At 40.7% G+C, this 19,064-nt stretch overlaps 1 protein-coding gene across 8 annotated transcripts in view; it reads right to left on the bottom strand.

Moving 5' to 3' along the window:
- RALGAPA2 (Ral GTPase activating protein catalytic subunit alpha 2) overlaps positions 1–19,064 on the bottom strand; it is a 421,554-nt gene that overhangs the window by 32,904 nt on the left and 369,586 nt on the right. For 7 of the 8 annotated variants that reach the window (XM_023549982.2, XM_023549976.2, XM_023549980.2 and 4 more), the window contains one exon: positions 1,592–1,713. The exons of the other annotated variant lie outside the window; for it this stretch is intronic. In XM_023549982.2, the coding sequence (XP_023405750.1) occupies positions 1,592–1,713 (122 nt within the window). The remainder of the gene's footprint in view (positions 1–1,591; positions 1,714–19,064) is intronic. 8 annotated transcript variants of the gene reach the window in all.

Raw genomic sequence — 19,064 nt, 5'->3', positions numbered from 1 at the left:
TGAAAAGCTTTCTCAAAGTTAAAAAAGCAAAACATAATCACAAAACCGCCATTGAAATATCAAGTCCCAAAACCTCACAAGGATGAGAAAAAGTTCAATGGGATCTTAAAAAAAAATAAGCTTGGCCTCAGATCCTTCATGTTCTTTCACCTAAAAATCAGAAACGATTTCAATCCTCTAGCCAGACTGCATACGAAATCTTCATTCCCCTTGAAACTGATTTTTTTTTTTGTCTTAAAATGTTGGCAGAGTGTATAAAAGAATTCAATTCACAGCTGTTCAACTTTTTAATGTAAGAAACATTAATCAAAGCTTTAAGTTATAAGCTTTTCTCGAGTTGTTTAGTATTCCAGTCCAACAAAGATCAATAGAGGCCATCCCTGTGTTTCTGGAGGCCTCACCAGGAAGCAGAGGCGTGATTATGTAAATGTGCGGCTCCCCTTACCTCTGCCAGCTTGCTTATCTCCCCAGCCTTCTGCCGCTGCTCTGGCTCCCTGAACAAGTGCCTGCCTCTCCCTCTTATCTCCCGACAAAGCTCCAAGAGGCAAGAACTGAAGCCAGCGATGTTAAACAATGATGCATGGCTGATTTTATTTGTAAGTGATTTATTTCACTGAATTTCATTTTTTTTCACTTCGTGTGTAAGATATTTGTTAACAAGTCGGAATGGGGAGAAGAAAGCACTGTTCAGAGACAACTGACAGGGGTTAGAAATCTATTAAGCACCAGGGGAAGGAGAAGGATGCCCCTCATTGAGAATTTCAACATGCATTAACTAAATCTCCCATTTACTTTCTGAACAGCAATTAATCTGTAATTACATGCACAAATTTACAAGCAATAATTCTGTTTGGGAAAAAAAAAACCCACGGAAGTAATATAATCAGTCTAAATAGCAGTACAAATATATATATATATATTTCCAAATTGGAAATATAAAGAAAGTAAAAGTCTACAAACAAGGACATTCATGAACATTTCTGAAATCTTCCACTGGCCTAATAAATTAAAATGATCATAAGCCAGCTTCTAAGCTGGTCCCACACCAGGTGCTGCTCCGGTCAGCAGTCTGTCCATATGCACACAGACCACTCCAGAGAGAAAGCAGTCCCGCAGCCCTGCTGTAATGACTGACCGGGGGACACCGTGCTTACATTTCCCCTGCATTAATCCTTGACCCTGGTATCTTGGCAGCCTAATCCCCATTTAGCATTAGTAGCAATGGCTTCGACTGTGAGGAACTCTTTTTTGATAAGTAAGCACTGATTTGGGCATCGCTTTTAAACAACATATTCCCAGCTCAGCAAGGAACCCACACTCCTGAATGAACCAGAGCACATTACTGAGAAAAAGTTCATTAACCTTGCTAGATTCGGAGGTTAACAGGATAGCTGAAGAAAAGAACTGAGTGAACAGCTCAGATGCAAAACAAATTAAAATGAATGTCATCGTTCCTTTTGATATTCATTAGTTGATTCAGAGGGAGAATGTTCTTGTTATATTTGCAAGCATTTATCTGTGAAAAACAGGTGTACATCTGCTGCTTGAATGTGTCTTAAGCGCGTGAGGGGGGAATAATGTGGACACTCACCCGTCCCACTGACGGAGTAGCTGGAAGAGGGAGAGAATACTTGGGCTGCGAAATCCTCAAATGTCACTACTTCGCGGTGATTCTGAACGATGGCTTCCAGGTACAGAGCTCGCTCTTCGTAGCTGTAGTAACCGGTTAAGGAAACAAACGCAACCGCGTGCGCAGAATGACAGGCAAACAGTGGCTGGTGCATATTGCTTTAAAACAGTTACGTGACTTTTACATTTGTGTGAAGGATGCATTTTGCAGGTTCTCTAGCATCCTCTCAGAAAATAAATATTGGTCATAATTAATAAGAAAATTCTGACTTTGAGATCTAAGTTTCTCTTGCACTTCAGTTGCATTCAACACCGGTTATCATTAAAAAAACAAGGAAACCAATAGTTACACGGCGATATCAAGAGATCAATGAGGCTGATTAAATAAACAAAGACGGGCATTGCGAGGGCATCTCTGACAGTAGTGGTCCACTGTCGGTGCTTCCTTTCCTGCTTCACTGGATAAAACATTCTCCAGCCTACTGACATAATGAATTGATACTGCAAGCAGGAATTGGCGATACAACTCCGCACACATTTAAAAAATAAGAAAATGCATGATACTGGGAAGAGAGAAGGTCAGGAAGACACGCTATGACAGGTGTCAGAGCCTCTAACCAAGATAAGTTATGAGCATTAGAAAATAAGAACTAATATGTGGGAGAATCTAGCAAAGAGTGCACACTGTGATAAAAAAAAAAAAAAGTCTATTGCCTTTTAATTAAAACTGCATTCAAATGTGTAATCAAAAACCAGTCACCAATAAAACTTACAAGCGTAACGCACTGAAGCAACTTTCCAGCTGTCTTAATAGGACCCCTGCGTGGGGCAGCCTTTCATAGGGCAGAAAGCAAATCTTCCCCTTTGTATATGGCTTCTGCTTCCTCAGAAGGTGAATCACGCACTTCCAATAACAGGATAACGTTGGAACAATCCGGCAGTGGATGGAGGCACTGCATACACGACTTTATGAATTAGCACTGGGAGAAGTCAGCATGATGGCTCATTTCCCTCTTCCTCATTATCCATGCAAAAGTTAAAACACATGTTTTAAGCACTTTGGAAAATATGCTAATTCTTCAAGAACAGAGGGTACGTTGATCATTAATTATCTGCAGCTCCAGAAGAGGAAAAGGAATTCCAGCATTTCTCACTATACTTTAAAGCTACATGTAAAATGGTCTCTTTTAAAATATAAGCTGGTTCTGTTCTACCTTGTGAGGTTTTAAAAGCTTGCAAGTGGCCAACCAAGGCACAACAATTGGTCTCTCTTTTCATGGAGCAACAGAGGAAGAAGGAAACTCAGAAAACAGGAGGAGGAAATGGAATGTGTGGCCAATTGCTTCCATGAACAACAGCCTCCTTTGCCATGAGACAAGAACTTGATGGTGCCAGGCTACCATTAATTAAAATTCTGATCAAAGATTCTATAGAAGAATCCTGATCAAAAGGAGTAAAATGCACAGCACAATTTCAAAATTTCATGGACTCTGGACTTTCTGGAACAATGGAGGCTGGATGGACCCTGAAACTATTGCCCTGAGATAATCTTTAAAACTTAAACCAAAAATATACCCTGAAGTCTTCTTAAAGCAAAACAGCACTTTAGCTTAACTAATAAAAAATGTCTGCCTTGAACTCTTTTAAGAACTGTCTACATGGGATCAAATCGACAACAGCAACTAGAAAGATCAGATAGGAAACTTAGGGGGCAGTGAGTTTACGTTAATGGGTGAGGAACAACTCAGAAAAGGAGGGCGAGAATGGTTACACAACATGACAAATGTAATTCACATCATTGAACTGTACATGTAGAAACTGTTGAATTGTTTTGCCGGGGACAGTCTCAACAATAAAAAAAAATATATATATATATATAAAGTTGGTGACAATTATGCCCTTATAACCAGCTTCAGTAAACCACCAAAACCCATTGCCATCCAGTTGATTTCGAATCATTGCGACCCTACAGGGCAGAGTAGAACTGTCCTGTAGTGTTTCCAAGGAGCAGCTGGTGCATTCGAACTTCAGACCTTTTGGTTAGCAGCCAATCTCTTTAGCACTGCACCAGGGCTCCTCAACGAGCACAATGTGTTTTAAAATAGGAAAACACTTGTCTGTTTCCCTTTAGCACAGTACATACACCCACTTCTACATGCAGCTCCCCTTCACCCCACTCCCTTCACTGCATTCACAGGGTGATTTTCATACCATGCAGAGGCAGAGGCATTCAGGGCCTGTGCTGCCCAGGAGGGCAGCCATGAGCCACATGTGGCTATGTAAGTTAAATATTAATTAAAATAAAAAAAAGTAGTTCCTCTTCCACTGCCTATGTTTCAAGCAGCTGATAGCCATGTGGTAAGGGTTACCTTCCTGGACTACACTGATGTACAATGTTCCCATCATCCCAGAAAGCTCTGCTGGACAGTGCTAGTCCAAAATTTCTCTAAAGGAAAGTGAGTGTGGATATTTCAAAAGTGGCCCCTCTGATGGCTTAGGATCTTTCATGTGGATGATTACTGTAGCCCAAGGCCTGGGTGGCATGAGCCTGAACTGGCTTCTTCACTGTGCTGAACTCCTGGTGACTTGCCTTAATGAGCAGGCTGGCAAACTTTCTCTGCAAGGGACGCCTGCTCAGGCCCAATTCTAGAGGGACCCACTAATGCCATTCGCGTCTCATTAGGAACACGCTTATTCTGCACAGCACTTGGCTGTCACTGTGGCCCGACCCTCTGTGCATGGCCCCAGCAAGCCGCTGGTTGGGGAACAGCAGGACGTTAGGCCTGAGTGGATGTCTGGCGAGCAGGCACTTTGACACTAAGCTGGCACGTGCTGGCCCAGCAGGGGCCGAGCGAGGCGTGACAAATTACTCAAAGAGCTGAGCTAAACTTAGGGCTGACAACCACCTGAGCCTTTGGACTGCCATGGCCTGCAGTCCACACTCAATTCATGGCTTCCCTTTCAGTCCAGTCTGCTTGCGGGCCTGGGTGAGAGCAGGCGCATCCGTCTAAAGACCTGTCATGCTTTGCCCAGTATTGTCCTGATGTTTCCTGAAAGCCCCATTGTGTCCAACACATCCACGTAGAGCACTCAGGACAATGGTGAACAAAGTAGAAATGTGTATGCATCTTGCTAAACACTGTTGCAGACACATATTTGGGAGAGCGGCTTGCTATGTTAATTGAGCTCACAGCCAAGCCTACAGATGGAAGCTGTGTATAACGCCGTATCAACTGACCCCACACGGGAACCCGTCCTGGATGACGCTCTGAAATTGTCATGAACATATCCCTGTCAAGGCCCAGAGGAAAGTCTAGTACTATGTATTTTTTTTTTTTTTTAAAGGGGGTATTAATCAAATTTTGAGATTCCATGAGTTAATGAATATTTATGGTCTGACTCTTAAATGTAAGGCACCACAGGAGACAGAGAGGAGAAAAAAGTGCTCCGAGACCTGGGTGTGAGAGGAGGAAGTGCTGCTTCACAGAAGGCTTCGGATCTTGCCACCCATAGCACACACCCTCTACGCCTCAGGCTGGTCCCAAGCTGCTGCACCTGAGTGTCAGCAGTGCAAAACTGGGTGCTGTCATTTAGACAAACACCCATTAGTAACTTGGGTGAGACCAGGAGATCCTCACTCATTTTCACTTGTGGCCCAAGCCAGGGCATGTAAAACCATGACAAAGAAAAAAAAAAAAAAATCCCCATAACCCTGGCAGCACTCAGAAACAACCAAGGAGTTTGCTGGTAACAAAAGTAATTTCTTTTAGCAGCCTTAAAAAATGGAGTTCCTGAATCTTAACTGAATTTATTAGTATAACTACTGTTGCTACTATTGTTATTAGGTGCCCCTGAGTCAATTTTGACTTACAGCGACCCCACTGACAGAGGAGAACTGCGCCATAGGGTTTCCTAGGCAGCAATCTTTACGGGAGCAGGCTGTAAGGTCTACTAGCAGGGGCAACTTGGAGGAGTATCATCTCACTTTTCCTTACCTAGTGCTCTTAGGGCTTTGAGGCAGGTTGCTTTCTATAAAAAAAGGTGATTAATAAATTAGACAGCAAAATGCTTCTAAGGTTCTTTTCACGCAGTAAGACTCGTTGAAATTTGAACCAAATGCTCCAATAATGCCTGTCAGTGCATGGTCAGAGCCCCTGACGGAGAGAGGCTGGCGAAAGAGGTGGCTGGTCACAAGCCCAAGAACTCATTTCAGTACAAGCCATTGCCCTTTGTTCTCTTAAAAAATCCACTACAAAAGATGAAATTTAAATTCTGTTCTGAATTACTATCACATTAAAAAATCATACACAGTAAAGTACTTTTTAAAGAATAATTTTCTCCTTGATTATAATTCAGAGAACATTCAAATTACTAATTAGAAGGCCATCTTCTGGATATCTTTGATTTTCTTTAGTAATCTGCTCTGTCTACATTACCATGGAAGAATTTTATCAGTTTTTAACATTCCCCAAACAAATGCAACACTGGAAGCGCTTACTTGTCTATGTCAAGAAATCTGGAAGACAACTGCCTGGCTAACCGGAAGACATCTGTATTCTTGCCCATTTCAAAGAAAGGCAGTCAAACTGGATGTGGAAATTATTAAGCAGTATCATTAATATTACATGCTAGCAAAATTTGGCCGAAGATATTAAAAAATAACTGCAGCTATAAATTGACAGGAAGCCCAGGTGGCGTAGTGGTTAAGTGCTACGGCTGCTAACTAAAGGGTCGGCAATTCGAATCCACCAGGCGCTCCTTGGAAACTCTATGGTGCAGTTCTACTCTGTCCTGTAGGGTCACTATCAGTCAGAATCGACTCGACGGCACTGGGTTTGGCTTGGTTTAGTATAAATTGACAAGGAAATGCCAGAAGTTCAAGCCAGATTCAGAAGAGGATGTGGAACAAAGGTTATAGTGGCTGATATTAGATGGATCTTTGCTGAAGGCAGAGAATATCAGAAAGTTGTTTACCTGTGTTTGTTCACTATGCAAAGGCATTCAACGGTGTGGATCATGGGATTTCAGAATACTTAATTGTGCTCATGTGGAACCTGAATCAAGAATCAAGAGGCAGATGTTTCAACAGAGAAAGGGGATACTTTGTGGTTCAGAATTGAAAAAGGTGGGTGGCAGGGTTTATACTTTCAGCTTACTTATTTAATCTGAATGCTGAACAAATAATCTGAGAAGATGGACTATATGAAGAAGAATGTGACCTCAGGACTGGAGGAAGACTCATTAACAACCTGTGACAGCAAGATTAAACAGTCTTGTTTGCCAAAAGCGAAGATGACTTGAAGCACTTACTGATGAATGTCAACGACTACAGCCTTTAGTATGGCTTACTACTGAACATGAAGAAAGCAAAAATTCTCACAACTCGGCTGGTAAACAACATGATGATAAATGAAGAAGAAATTGAAGTTGTCAATGATTTCATTTTACTTGGGACAACAATCAATGTCTATGGAAGCAGCAGTCAAAAAATCAAACAACATATTGCAACGGGCAAATCTGTTGCAAAAGACCTCTTAAAGTTTTCAAAAGCAAAGTTGTCACTTTGATGACTAAAGTGCACCTGACCCAAACCATGGTATTTTCAATCACCTCATATGCATGCGAAAGCTAGACAACGAAGACAGAAGAACTGACGCATCCGAATTGTGGTGCTGACAAAGGATACTTCCACAAGAATGAATAAATCAGTATTAGAAGAAATACAATCAGAATGCTCCTTCGAAGTGAGAATGGCGAGACTTCAGCTTGCTTACTTTGGACACATCATAAGGAAAGACCAATTCCTAGAAAAGGACATCATGGCTGGTAAAGTAGAGGGCCCAAACTGTGGGAACTATGGCCTAGCTAACTCAATGAATAGTGCAGATACTGACCTGAGGAGAGAAGGCAGGGCTGACTGTGTCTGAGGTGTCTAGGGTGACATCTTGGGGGAAGCATCACGGGGGTTGTGCCTGGGACTCAGCAGAGAGTCCTGGGCTGGAGATAAGGAGATGATCTTGGAGGAGAAATGGGGAGAACGCAATGCTGAGAAGCCTGCCCTCCCTCCAGCCCCCCGCCCCAACCTCCATTTCAAAGGCAGAAGTAAAGGAGCAGGAAAGGGAGACAAGGAAGAATTGGAGACAGCAATGTCCAAACCCTTGGGAGGCACATTTCTGGAAGGAGCATGCAAACCACGCAGAGCCTCAGCTCCAGTGCACTTCTCTATCTCCAGAAACTTCCCTGGGATCCGCACCCAGTGGGTACTATGCAGGTGTGCTGAGCTGGCATTTGATACTTCTAAATAAACAGATAAAATTTCATAATAACCAAGGCAGGAGCAGAAGCCAACTACATCCTAAAGCCGTACATAATTTTCACAAAGATTTTTTTTTTTTGTATTTCAATAGAACACAAATTTAAGACCCCAAATAAATGAATCATCCTAAGTCAATGTCACAGCAGGGTAACAGACAAAGTGGATGACTTTACTGAACAAAGTAACCAAATAAAATGAGTGTTTTGGAAAAGGAAACTGAACACATGGAGGTATAAGCTATTAGATTAGGTTTCAAACCCTAGTGATACACTCCTAGCAAGAAAGGGAGTCTACTGCTGCTAAAAAAGAAAATATCCAAATAACCAGGTTTAAGAATAATTTTGAGGAAATGATAAAAACAAATGGAAATGGAAAAGTAAGCTAGTAAATGACAGCCTTTTGGAGAAGCTCTTTTCTCATATTCCTATGCCCTTACAGAGAGGAAACCGAAGGTCTCACTCCGGAGAACCTGAGACGCTCCACGGGTGCCATGGATTTGCTTTGTATTTTTATCAGAAATGTTCAAGTGAGTTCTTCCAGGGGATTGACTTGTGAAGCAGCACATCCTTAATTATAGCATGTTCCATTTCCATCTTCTCCAATCCTCCCGGAGCACCTCACCTCTGTAAATCACCAAGTGAGAAAATGCTCTGTGACACTGTTGCTCAAAGTCTCACATCAGTAAAAATACAAGTGATAAGGAAATCAGTCATTCGGCCTATTTCAAGTTTAGAGAAAGTGCTGTCAAATTGAGTGAGAAAAAATTCAACAGGCTACTTAGCTGAGGAAAAGACAGAAGTAAAGAATCAATACGAACGACAGAAAACCTAAGCGTTCTGCCATACTTACGCCAAGAACTTGATTTTCTGGAAGGAACAGAGTCAATGTCACTTGAGCTGCTTTTCCTTCACAGATCTTCACTCATCCTAAAGATCTGGTATGTTAGAAACTCAAAAATATACTCACAATCTTAATTATAGAAACTACCATTGCTGGCATTTTGTTGGCATTTAATATCCATGAAGTTATAAGTAAATGTAAAACAATTAGAAATGCAGAACTGTCTTTAAAGGTTTTGAATCCTTTTTGTGGGAAAATATAGAAAGAGTAGACAATTAAATAGCAATACACATGGATTTTAAACTCTAACTTTATCATCAATGGCTTTAAAATATAAATCAAATATATTCTAGGTATCTTTTAATATAACATAACTTGAATTACCCAACACAAACTCTTTAGTCACTCTGATTTATTTATTTTTTAGTGTGCTTTAGGTTAAAATTTACAGCTCAAGTTAGCTTTTCATACAATTTATACACACATTGTCATGTGATCCTATTTGATATCCCTATAAGGCGACCGCACATTCCTCCTTTCCACTCCAGATTTCCCGTGTCCATTCAACCAGCTCCTATCCCTTTCTGCCTTCTCATCTCGCCTCCGGACAGGAGCTGCCCATGTAGTCTTGTGTATCTACTTCTACTAAGAAGCACACTCTTCACAAGTATCATTTTATATCTTATGGTCCACTCTAGTCTTTGTCTGAAGAGTTGGCTTTGGGAATGGTTTTAGTTCTGGGTTAACACAGAGTCTGGGGGCCATGTCTTCTGGAGTTTCTCCAGTCCCAGCCAGACCATTAAGTCTGGTCTTTTTATTAGAATTTGAGTTTTGCACCATACTCTTCTCCTGCTCCATCAGGGACTCTCTCTTGTGTTCCCTGTCAGGGCGGTCACTGGTGGTAGCTGGGCACCATCTAGTTCTTCTGGTCTCAGGCAGGTGGAGTCTCTGGTTTATGTGGTGCCTTTTGTCTCTTGGGTTGATATATTCCTTGTGTCTTTGGTGTTCTTCATTCTCCTTTGCTCCAGGTGAGTTGGGACCAATCGATGGTTCTTAGATGGCTGCTCACTAGCTTTTAAGACCCCAGAAGCTATTTACCAAAGTTGGATGCAAAACATTTTCTTAATAAATTTTGTTATGCAAATTGGCCTACATGTTCCCTGAAACCGTGGTCCCCAGACCCCCACCCCGCCACACTGTCCCTCAAAGTGTTTGGTTGTATTCATGAAACTTCTTAGCTCTTGGTTTTGTCCAGTGGTGCTGACTTCCCCTGTATTGTGTGTTGTCCTTCCCTTCACCGAAGATAATTCTTGTCTACTAGTTAGTGAATTCCCCTCTCCCTCCCTCCCCACCAAAGAATGTTTTCTTCTGTGTATAAACCTTTCCTTGAGTTCTTATAATAGTGGTCTCATACAATATTTGTCCTTTTGTGACTGACTAATTTTACTCAGCATAAGCCTTCCAGATTCACCCACGTCATGAGACGTTTCCAGGAGTCATCATTGTTCTCTATCGTTGTGTAGTATTCCACTGTATGGACATACCATAATTTGTTTATCCATTCGTTGTTGATGGGCACCTAGGTTGTTTCCATTTTTTGCTATTGTGAAGAGTGCTACAATAAACATGAGTGTGCTATATCTATTTGTATGACAGCTCTTATTTCTCTAAGATTTATTCCAAGGAGTGAGATTGCTGGATTGTATGGTAGTTCTATTTCTAGCTTTTTAAGGAAGTGCCAAATTGATTTCCAAAGTGGTTATACCATTTTGCATTCCCACCAGCAGTGTATTAAGAGTTCCATCTCTCCACAACCTCTCCAACATTTATTATTTTCTGTTTTTTGGATTAATGCTAGCCTTGCTGGGATGAGATGGTATCTCACTGTAGTTCGGATCTACATTTCTCTAATGGCTAATGATCGTGAGCATTTCCTCATGTATCTGTTAGCTGCCTGAATGTGTTCTTTGGTGAAGTGCCTGTTCATATCTTTTGCCTATTTTTTAATTGGGTTATATCTCTTTTTGTGGTTGAAGTTTTGTAGTACCTTGTAGATTTTAGAGATTAGACCTTGATTGGATATGTCCTAGCCAAAATTTTTTCCCAGTCTGTAGGCTGTCCTTTTACTCTTTTGGTGAAGTCTTTGGATGAGCATAGGTGTTTGATTTTTAGGAGCTCCCAGTTATCTAGTTTCTCTTGTGGTGTTTGTGCACTGTCATGTTTTGTATTCTGTTTATGCCACATATCAGGACTTCTAGCATTGTCCCTATTTTTTCTTCCATAATCGTTATCATTTTAGATCTTATATTTAGGTCTTTGGTTCATTTTGAATTAGTTTCTGTGCATGGTGTAAGGCATGGGTCTTGTTTCATTTTTTTGCAGATGGATACCCAGTTATGCCGGGTCGCTATGAGTCGGAATCAACTCAAAGGCACTGGGTGGATGGGATCCAGTTATGCCAGCACCAATTGTTAAAGAGACCATCTTTTCCCCATTTAACAGACTTTGGGCCTTTGTGAAATATCAGATGCTCACGGGTGGTTGAATTTATGTCTGGATTCTCAATTCTGTACCAGGCTGTTTTGACTACCATGGTGGTATAATAGGTTCTAAAATCAGGTAGTGTGAGGCCTTCCACTTTTTCTTCAGTAATGCTTTACTTATCTGGGGCCTCTTCCCTTTCCATATGAAGTTGGTGATTTGTTTCTCCATCTCATTAAAAAATGTTGTTGGAATTTGGATAGGAATTACATTGTATCTGTAGATCATTTTGGGCAGAACTGAGTCTTCTATCCATGAGCAAGGTATGTTTTTCCAGTTATGTAGGTCTCTTTTGGTGTCTTACAGTAGTGTCTTATAGCTTTCTTTGTATTGGTCTTTTACATCTCTTATTAGATTTATTCCTAAGTATTTTATCTTCTTGAGGACTACCGTAAATGGTATTGATTTGGTGATTTCCTCTTCAAAGTTCTCTTTGTTGGTTTAGAGGAATTCAACTGATTTATGTATGTTTATCTTGTATCCTGACACTCTGTTGAAATCTTCTATTAGTTCCAGTAGTTTTCTTGTGGATTCTTTGGATTTTTCTGTGTATAAGATTGTATCATCTGCAAATAGAGATACTTTTACTTCTTCCTTACTAATCTGGATGCCCTTTATTTCTTTCTCTAGCTTAATTCTTCCGGCTAGAACCTCCAGCAGAACGCTGAATAAGAGTGGTGATAAAAGGCATCCTTGTCTGGTTCCTATTCTCAAGCGGGATGCTTTCAGACTCTCTCCATTTAGGATGATGTTGGCTGTCGGCTTTGTATAAACGCCCTTTATTCTGTTGAGGAATTTCCCTTCTATTCCTATTTTGCTGAGAGTTTTTATCATGAATAGGTGTTGGACTTTGTCAAATCCCTTTTCTGCATCAATTGATAAGAACAAGTGGTTCCTGACTTTTGTTTTATTTATATGATGGATTACATTGATTGCTTTTCTAATGTTGAAACATCTCTGCACACCTGGTATGAACTGCACTTGGTCATGGTGAAATTTTTTTTTTTTGTATGTTGTTGAATTCTCTTGGTTAGAATTTTGAGGATTTTTGCGTTTAAGTTCATGAGGGATATTGGTCTGTAATTTTCCTCTTTTGTGGTGTCTTTACCTGCCTTTGGTATCAAGGTTATGCCGGCTTCATAGAATGAGTTTGGGAGTATTTCATCCTTTTCTATGCTCTGAAATACATTTAGTAGTGGTGTTAATTAATTCTTCTAAGTTTGGTAGAATTCTCCAGTGAAGCTGTCAGGGCCACGGCTTTTTTTTGTTGTTGCTGGGAGTTTTTTAATTACCTTTTCAATTTTTTCTTGTAGGTTTAGTTAGTCGTTCTACCTCTGTTTGTGTTAGTTTAGGTAGGTAGTGTGCTTCTAGAAATTTGTCCATTTCCTCCAGGTTTTCAAATTTGTTGGAGTGCAGTTTTTCTCAGTATACTGTTATGATTCTTTTAATTTCAGTTGGGTCTGTTGTGATGTTGCCCATCTCATTTCTTATTCGAGTTATATACTTCCTCTCAAGTTTTTGTTTTGTCAGTTTGGCCAATGCTTTATCGATTTTGTTGATCTTTTCAGAGAACCAGTTTTTGGTCTTGTTAACTCTTTCAATTGTTTTTCTATTCTCTATTTCATTTAACTCTGTTCTAATTCTTCTTTCCTTTCTTCTGGTGTCCAAGGGCTTCTTTTGCTGCTCTTTCTCTTTGTTTGAGTTGTAGGATTAATGTTTTGATTTGGCCCTTTCTTCTTTTTCTATGTGTGCATTTATTGCTATAAATTGACTTCTGAGCACAGCTTTTGCTGTGTTCCAAAGATTCTGGTGGGATGTGTTTTCATTCTCATTTGATTGTGTGAATTTCTTTATTCCATCCTTAATTTCTTCTATAAGTCAGTAGTTTTTGGGCTAGGTGTTGTTCATTTTCCATGTATTTGATTTCTTTCCTTGCTTTTTCTGTTATTGATTTCTACTTTTATGGGTTTATGGTCAGAAAAGATGCTCTGTTAATATTTCGATGTTTTGGATTCTGTTAAAGCTTGCTTTTTGGTCTAATATGTGGTCTATTCTGGAGAATGTCCCACGTGCGTTTGAAAAGAGAGTATACTTGACTGCTGTTGGGTCAATTGTTCTGAGTATGTCTATGAGGTCAAGTTGGTTGTTTGTGGCATTTAGATCTTCCGTGTCTTTATTGAGCTTTCTGGATATTCTGTCCTTTACTGAAAGTGGTGTGTTGAAGTCTCCTATGATTATTGTGGAGCTGCCTATTTCTCTTTTCAATGTCTTTGGAGTTTTTTATGTATTTTGGAGCCTTGTCATTGGGTGCATAAATATTTATTATGGCTATGTCCTCCTTGTGTACTGACCCTTTAATCATTATATAGTGCCCTTCCTTATCCTTTGTGTGGTAGATTTTGCTTTAAAAGACTATTTTGTCAGAGATTAATATTGCCACTCTTACTCTTTTTTGATTGTTGTAGGCTTGATATATTTTTTCCATTCTTTGAGTTTTAGTTTGTGTCTTTAAGTCTAAGGTGCGTCTCTTGTAGGCAGCATATAGACGGATCACTTTTTTAATTTATTCTGCCACTCTCTGTCTCTTTATTGGTACATTTAGTCCTTTTACATTCAGTGTAATTATGGATAGGTATGAGTTCAGTGCTGTCATTTTGATGTCTTTTTGTGTGTGTGTGTGTGTATTGTTGACAGTTTCTTTGTTCCATTTAATTTCCTGTGCTAGTTGTTTTCTTTATGTATTTTTTCATTGTTGGTTTTGCATTTGCTGAATCTTTGTTTTTCTTTTCATGTGTAGAATTGTTAGTTTCCCTTGTGGTTACCTCAATATTTACCCCTATTTTTCTACATTTAAACTAATCTTTTATTTCTTTATATCATCTTGACTCCCCTGCCATAGGAAAGATCTACGACTACATTCTTTAGTCCCTCTTTTTTAATGTTGTCATCTTTTACATACTGATGTCTCTGTTTCCCTATTTTCAGTGTTTTAGCTTTGATTATTTTTGTGACTCCCTACCTGGGTTGACATCTGGTTGCTCTGTCCTGTGTTCTAGCCTTGGTTGTTATCTGAGGTTACTGACTTTCTAATCGGAGGCTTCCCTTTAGTATTTCTTGTAATTCTGGTTTGGTCTTTACAACTTTCCTAAACTTCTGTTTATCTGGAAATGCCCTAATTTTGCCATCATATATTTTGCCGGATATATAATTCTTGACTGGCAATTTTTTCCTTCAAAGCTTTATATATGTCATCCCATTGCCTTCTTGCCTGCATGGTTTCTGCTGAGCAGTCAGAGCTTAGTCTTATTGACTCTCCTTTGTAGATGACTTTTTGTTTATCCCTAGTTGCTCTTAAAATTCTCTCTTTATGCTTGGTTTTGGCAACTGTGATTATAATATGTCTTGGTCACTTTCTTTTGGGATCTATCTTGTGTGGGGTTCAATGAGCTTCTTGGATACATATCTTTTCATCTTTCACAACATCAAGAAAGTTTTCTGCCCACAAATCTTCAACAATTCTCTTTGTGTTTTCTGCTACCTGCCCCATTCTGGTACTCCAATCACTTGTAGGTTATTCCTCTTGATAGAGTCCCATAGAATTCTTAGGGTTTCTTCATTGTTTAAAATTCTTTTATCTGATTTTTCCTCAAATAAGTTGGTGTCAAGTGCTCTACCTTCAATCTCACTAATTCTTCCATTACCTCAATTCTGCACCTATGATTTTCTACTGAGTTGTCTAATTGTGAAATTTTATTGTTAATCTTTTGGATTTGTTTGCTGTTTACGGATTCTTACAGCCTGTTAAATTTGTCATTATGCTCTTGTATAACCTTTTTAAGTTCCCTTACTGCTTTGTCCGTGTGTTCCTTGGCCTGTTCTGCATTTTGTCTGATCTCCTGAAGAGTTCTGTGTACTAATCTTTTGAATTCTACCTCTGGTAATTAAAAGAAATTCTCTTCCTCCAGAAGGTTTCTTTTTTTAAAATTTTTATTGTGCTTTAAGTGAAAGTTTACAAATCAGGTCAGTCTCTCATACAAAAACTTATATACACCTTGCTATATACTCCTAGTTGCTCTCCCCCTAACCAGACAGCACACTCCTTCTCTCCACCCTGTATTTCTGTGTCCATTCATCCAGCTTCTGTCCCCTTTGGCCCAGGTTTCTTCTTCATTTTTGGTGGGTTGCTGAAGTCATCATAGTCTGTGTCTTTATGTGATTTGTTATTGACTGTTGTCTTTGAGCCATCAATAAGTTATCATGTTTGCTTATTGTGTCCTAGCTTCTTGTTTTGTTTTGATATGCCCAAACAGGCTGGTCATTGAGCTAGTTTGATTATTGGTGTCTTTGAAGCTCTCATGTCCTGTCTCCAGGTCACTAGGTATGTGAGCCCAAGAGTTTGTTGACTTTTTTGTATGTGGATTCAGCTCAGGTGTCCAGGTTGTCCGCAGCTGAGTGTGTGGTGCAGGATCTCACCTACAGTCCTAGACAGGCAGTGGTAACTGGAGTAGGCACAGGTATCTGGCTGCAGTAGGGGGTCATGTGCTGATCAAGGCAGGTGGCTGCCTGCTGCCTGAGTGTCTCGGTGGAAGGCATATCCCTTTTCCTTAGAGCATGTAGGTAGATGGGTTTTGCAGCTGGATTATGGGCACCCAATGCTGTTGGTTGTAAGGACTGGGAGTCACCACTTATTCTTGGACCCCTATTGCAGGTGGCTCGGTGGAGTGTGTGGAGCCACCAGTCCTCAGTCCCCTGATGTGGGTAGGTGAGAACCCTGCTTAATGGGCAAGGATGGTGTCAAATGTCACGGATCTGCCACTCCCCCTTACAAATGATACAGGTGAGAATAGGCTTCAGGTATATACCCTGTTTTATTGTGCTAATGAGGGCCTAGCTGTTGAAATGGGCCCACACAGGTCTATGCAGAGGTGAAAGGCATTCAAAGGCCGTGGACCCCTGATGCCTGTACCTAGGCAAAGGGGCTATACCTGCCCTGAGTTCCCAGCTTAGGGGAGCTGGGCAGATTACTTTTTCTGTATTTGTTAGTTTGTTCCCTCTCCAAAGCCGGGAGAAAGACTCAGGGTGTGCGATGGGTCCTACTTCCAGCCCGGGGAGTGCAACAATCACTGAAGCTGGACCGGGACCCAGAGCAGAGCAAGGAGGGGGCAGTTAAATGGGAGAGAGGTACTTCCCAAAAGGATTTTTTTTTTTGATTCTCATGGTAGGTTACATGCTTGTACTTATCTTTTGCTGATTGAATGGCATTTCTTGCTGGTTCTACAGGCTTGAGCAGACTCTCTACTCTTTGGTCTCTCCCGATGTGGAAAACACAACCTGAGTACCACTGCTTGCCTCACCCCTCATTTGCTAGCTGACCCAGCCTGCAGGTTGCTGGTGCCGACCAGCTCAGGTCTGGCAACTCTTTGCTGCTTCTGAACCTTTTCTCCCTCCCCCGGCCACTCAGTCTGATTCTTCAACTTTGTTTTCGATGTTCAGGGCTCCTAGATTGTCATATATAATCAATTCACTAGTTTTTCTTGCTCTTTGTTGAAAGAGGGACCACAGGAAGTGTCTGACTGCTCCGCCATCTTGGCCTCACCTCCCAGTCACTGTGATTTTGAAGGCAAAGCCACCTGCATGTGACTTACAGATTAGCTTAGATCTGGTTGATTCTAACAATAAAATAGAATCATGACGATATGACAGACAGTAAGAAAACAAAACTGACAAGAACAAAAAAATCTTGTGGCTGATAGTCTGGTCATCATGCTACTGAAATATTGTCAAAGGCTGCCCATAATCAACCCCTTAGGCTGACATGAAGCCGGACTGGGCTCAGGCATGGCAGAATTAAATCTTGTGGTCCAAAGAATTTGCACCAAGCTCTGTATACATTTTCTTGATTTTTCATTTCTGAAAACAATTTTGGGAACATTTTAAGTTTGAACTACATTTAATTTTTACTTCTGTGCATTTAAAAATCGTAACTATGTCAGGGAGCATCTAGCTCAATTGGCATAACATAGTTTATAAAGAAAATGTTCTACATACTACTTTGGTGAGTAGCATCTGGGGTCTTAAAAGCCTGTGAGTGGCCATCTAGGATACTCCACTGTTCTCACCCCTCCGGCAGCAAGGATGAATGAAGAAAACTGACGATACAACGGAAACATTAGTCCAAAGGACTAGTGGACGACATCTACCACGGCCTCCACCAGAATGACTCCAGTACAATTAGATGGTGCCTGGCTACCACCACTGACTGCTCTGACAGGGATCACAATAGCTGGTCCTGAGCTGGAGAAAAATGTAGAACGAAATTCTAACTCAAAAAGAAAGACCAGGCTTGCTGCCTGACAGACTGGAGAAACTCTGAGAGTATGGCCCCTGGACACCCTTTCAGCTCAGTAATTAAGTCACTCCTGAGGTTCACCCATTCGCCAAAGATTGGACGGGCCCATAAAACAAAACGAGACTAAAGGGGCATACCATCCCTGGGGCAAAGACTAGAAGGCAGGAGCGGGCAGGAAAGTTGGTAATAGGGAACCCAAGGCTGAGAAGGGAGAGTGTTGACATGTCGTGAGGCTGTTAACCTGTGTCACAATATATGTACTAACTAGTTAATGAGGAAGTAGTTTGTTCTGTAAACCTTCATCTAAAGTACAATTAAAAAAAAAAAGAGAAAAATAAAAGCGTTCAGAAAAGATTAAAGAAAACTTAAATAGAAATAGTATGAATACAGACTATAATTTTAGTATTTCTATAATAGTAATGGCTTCAAGGCATCTGAGTTTTCCAAGAAGATATTCACCAAATTATCAGATGACAAGAAGAAACTTCAAGAAAAGTTAGGGGTTTACCAGGTGAAAGTAACCTAGAGACCAAGGAAAGGATCCCTGGTGGAGGGTGCCGCATGACCACTTCCGGCCCCTTCAGTTTCTGTGCCAATGGCTAAAATGGGGTGCTACAGTACACCTAAATGACACAGTGCAATCACTGATGCCTGCACCTGAAACCCAATCCCCTGCTCCATACCACCCCCCCACCCCGACTTGTCAGAGCAGAAAAACAAAAACAAATCAAAACAAAACCGACCACTATTATTGAAACCTAACTGGAAATTTTGGGGAATTCTAACAACACAAAGATCCTCTGTGAGCAGATGTGATAAAACCATGTTTGTCACTTACTATTAAAGCAACTGATTTTTGGCAATTAAAAACAGCACGTGATACTTGTCTTAGGGTCAGCTTTTTGGGGTTCCAAATTAGGACAAATTTTTAAATGTTCCCAATCTGTTTAAAAAAAAAAAAAAGTAGCTTAATGTTTTAATTTTCGTTTCTTTAATTATAAGTGAGACTGGCGTCTTTTCATATGTTACTGGCCAATTGTGTTTCTTCTTCCATCTGCCTATTCGCGTATTTTGCTCATTTATCTATTGGGCTATTTGTTCTTTCCTTATTGATTTGCGAGAGTTCTTTTGAAATGAAAATTAGCCCTTTGTCTATTAAAAAAAGCCTGTATGTGATGGACCTTTCATGTAAAGCAATGGCTCATTTAGGCAAAAGCCACACTAAGCAGATACAAGGGTCTGTTCCACCATCACACGAAATGAGGCTAGACGTGGATCTGCGGGGAGCGAAGCAACCTGAAGAGTGGTTCCGTCTGCTGGCGTGGCCAGGACTGTCCAAACACAGCGGCCCCGTGTGAACCAAACATGGTCAGTGTGCGACGGAGAACA

The sequence above is a fragment of the Loxodonta africana genome, chromosome 24 (assembly GCF_030014295.1).
Source record: "Loxodonta africana isolate mLoxAfr1 chromosome 24, mLoxAfr1.hap2, whole genome shotgun sequence".
Taxonomy (NCBI): Eukaryota; Metazoa; Chordata; class Mammalia; order Proboscidea; family Elephantidae; genus Loxodonta; species Loxodonta africana.
Note: the sequence above shows the minus strand (reverse complement) of the source record. Positions and strands in the feature narration are given on the sequence as shown.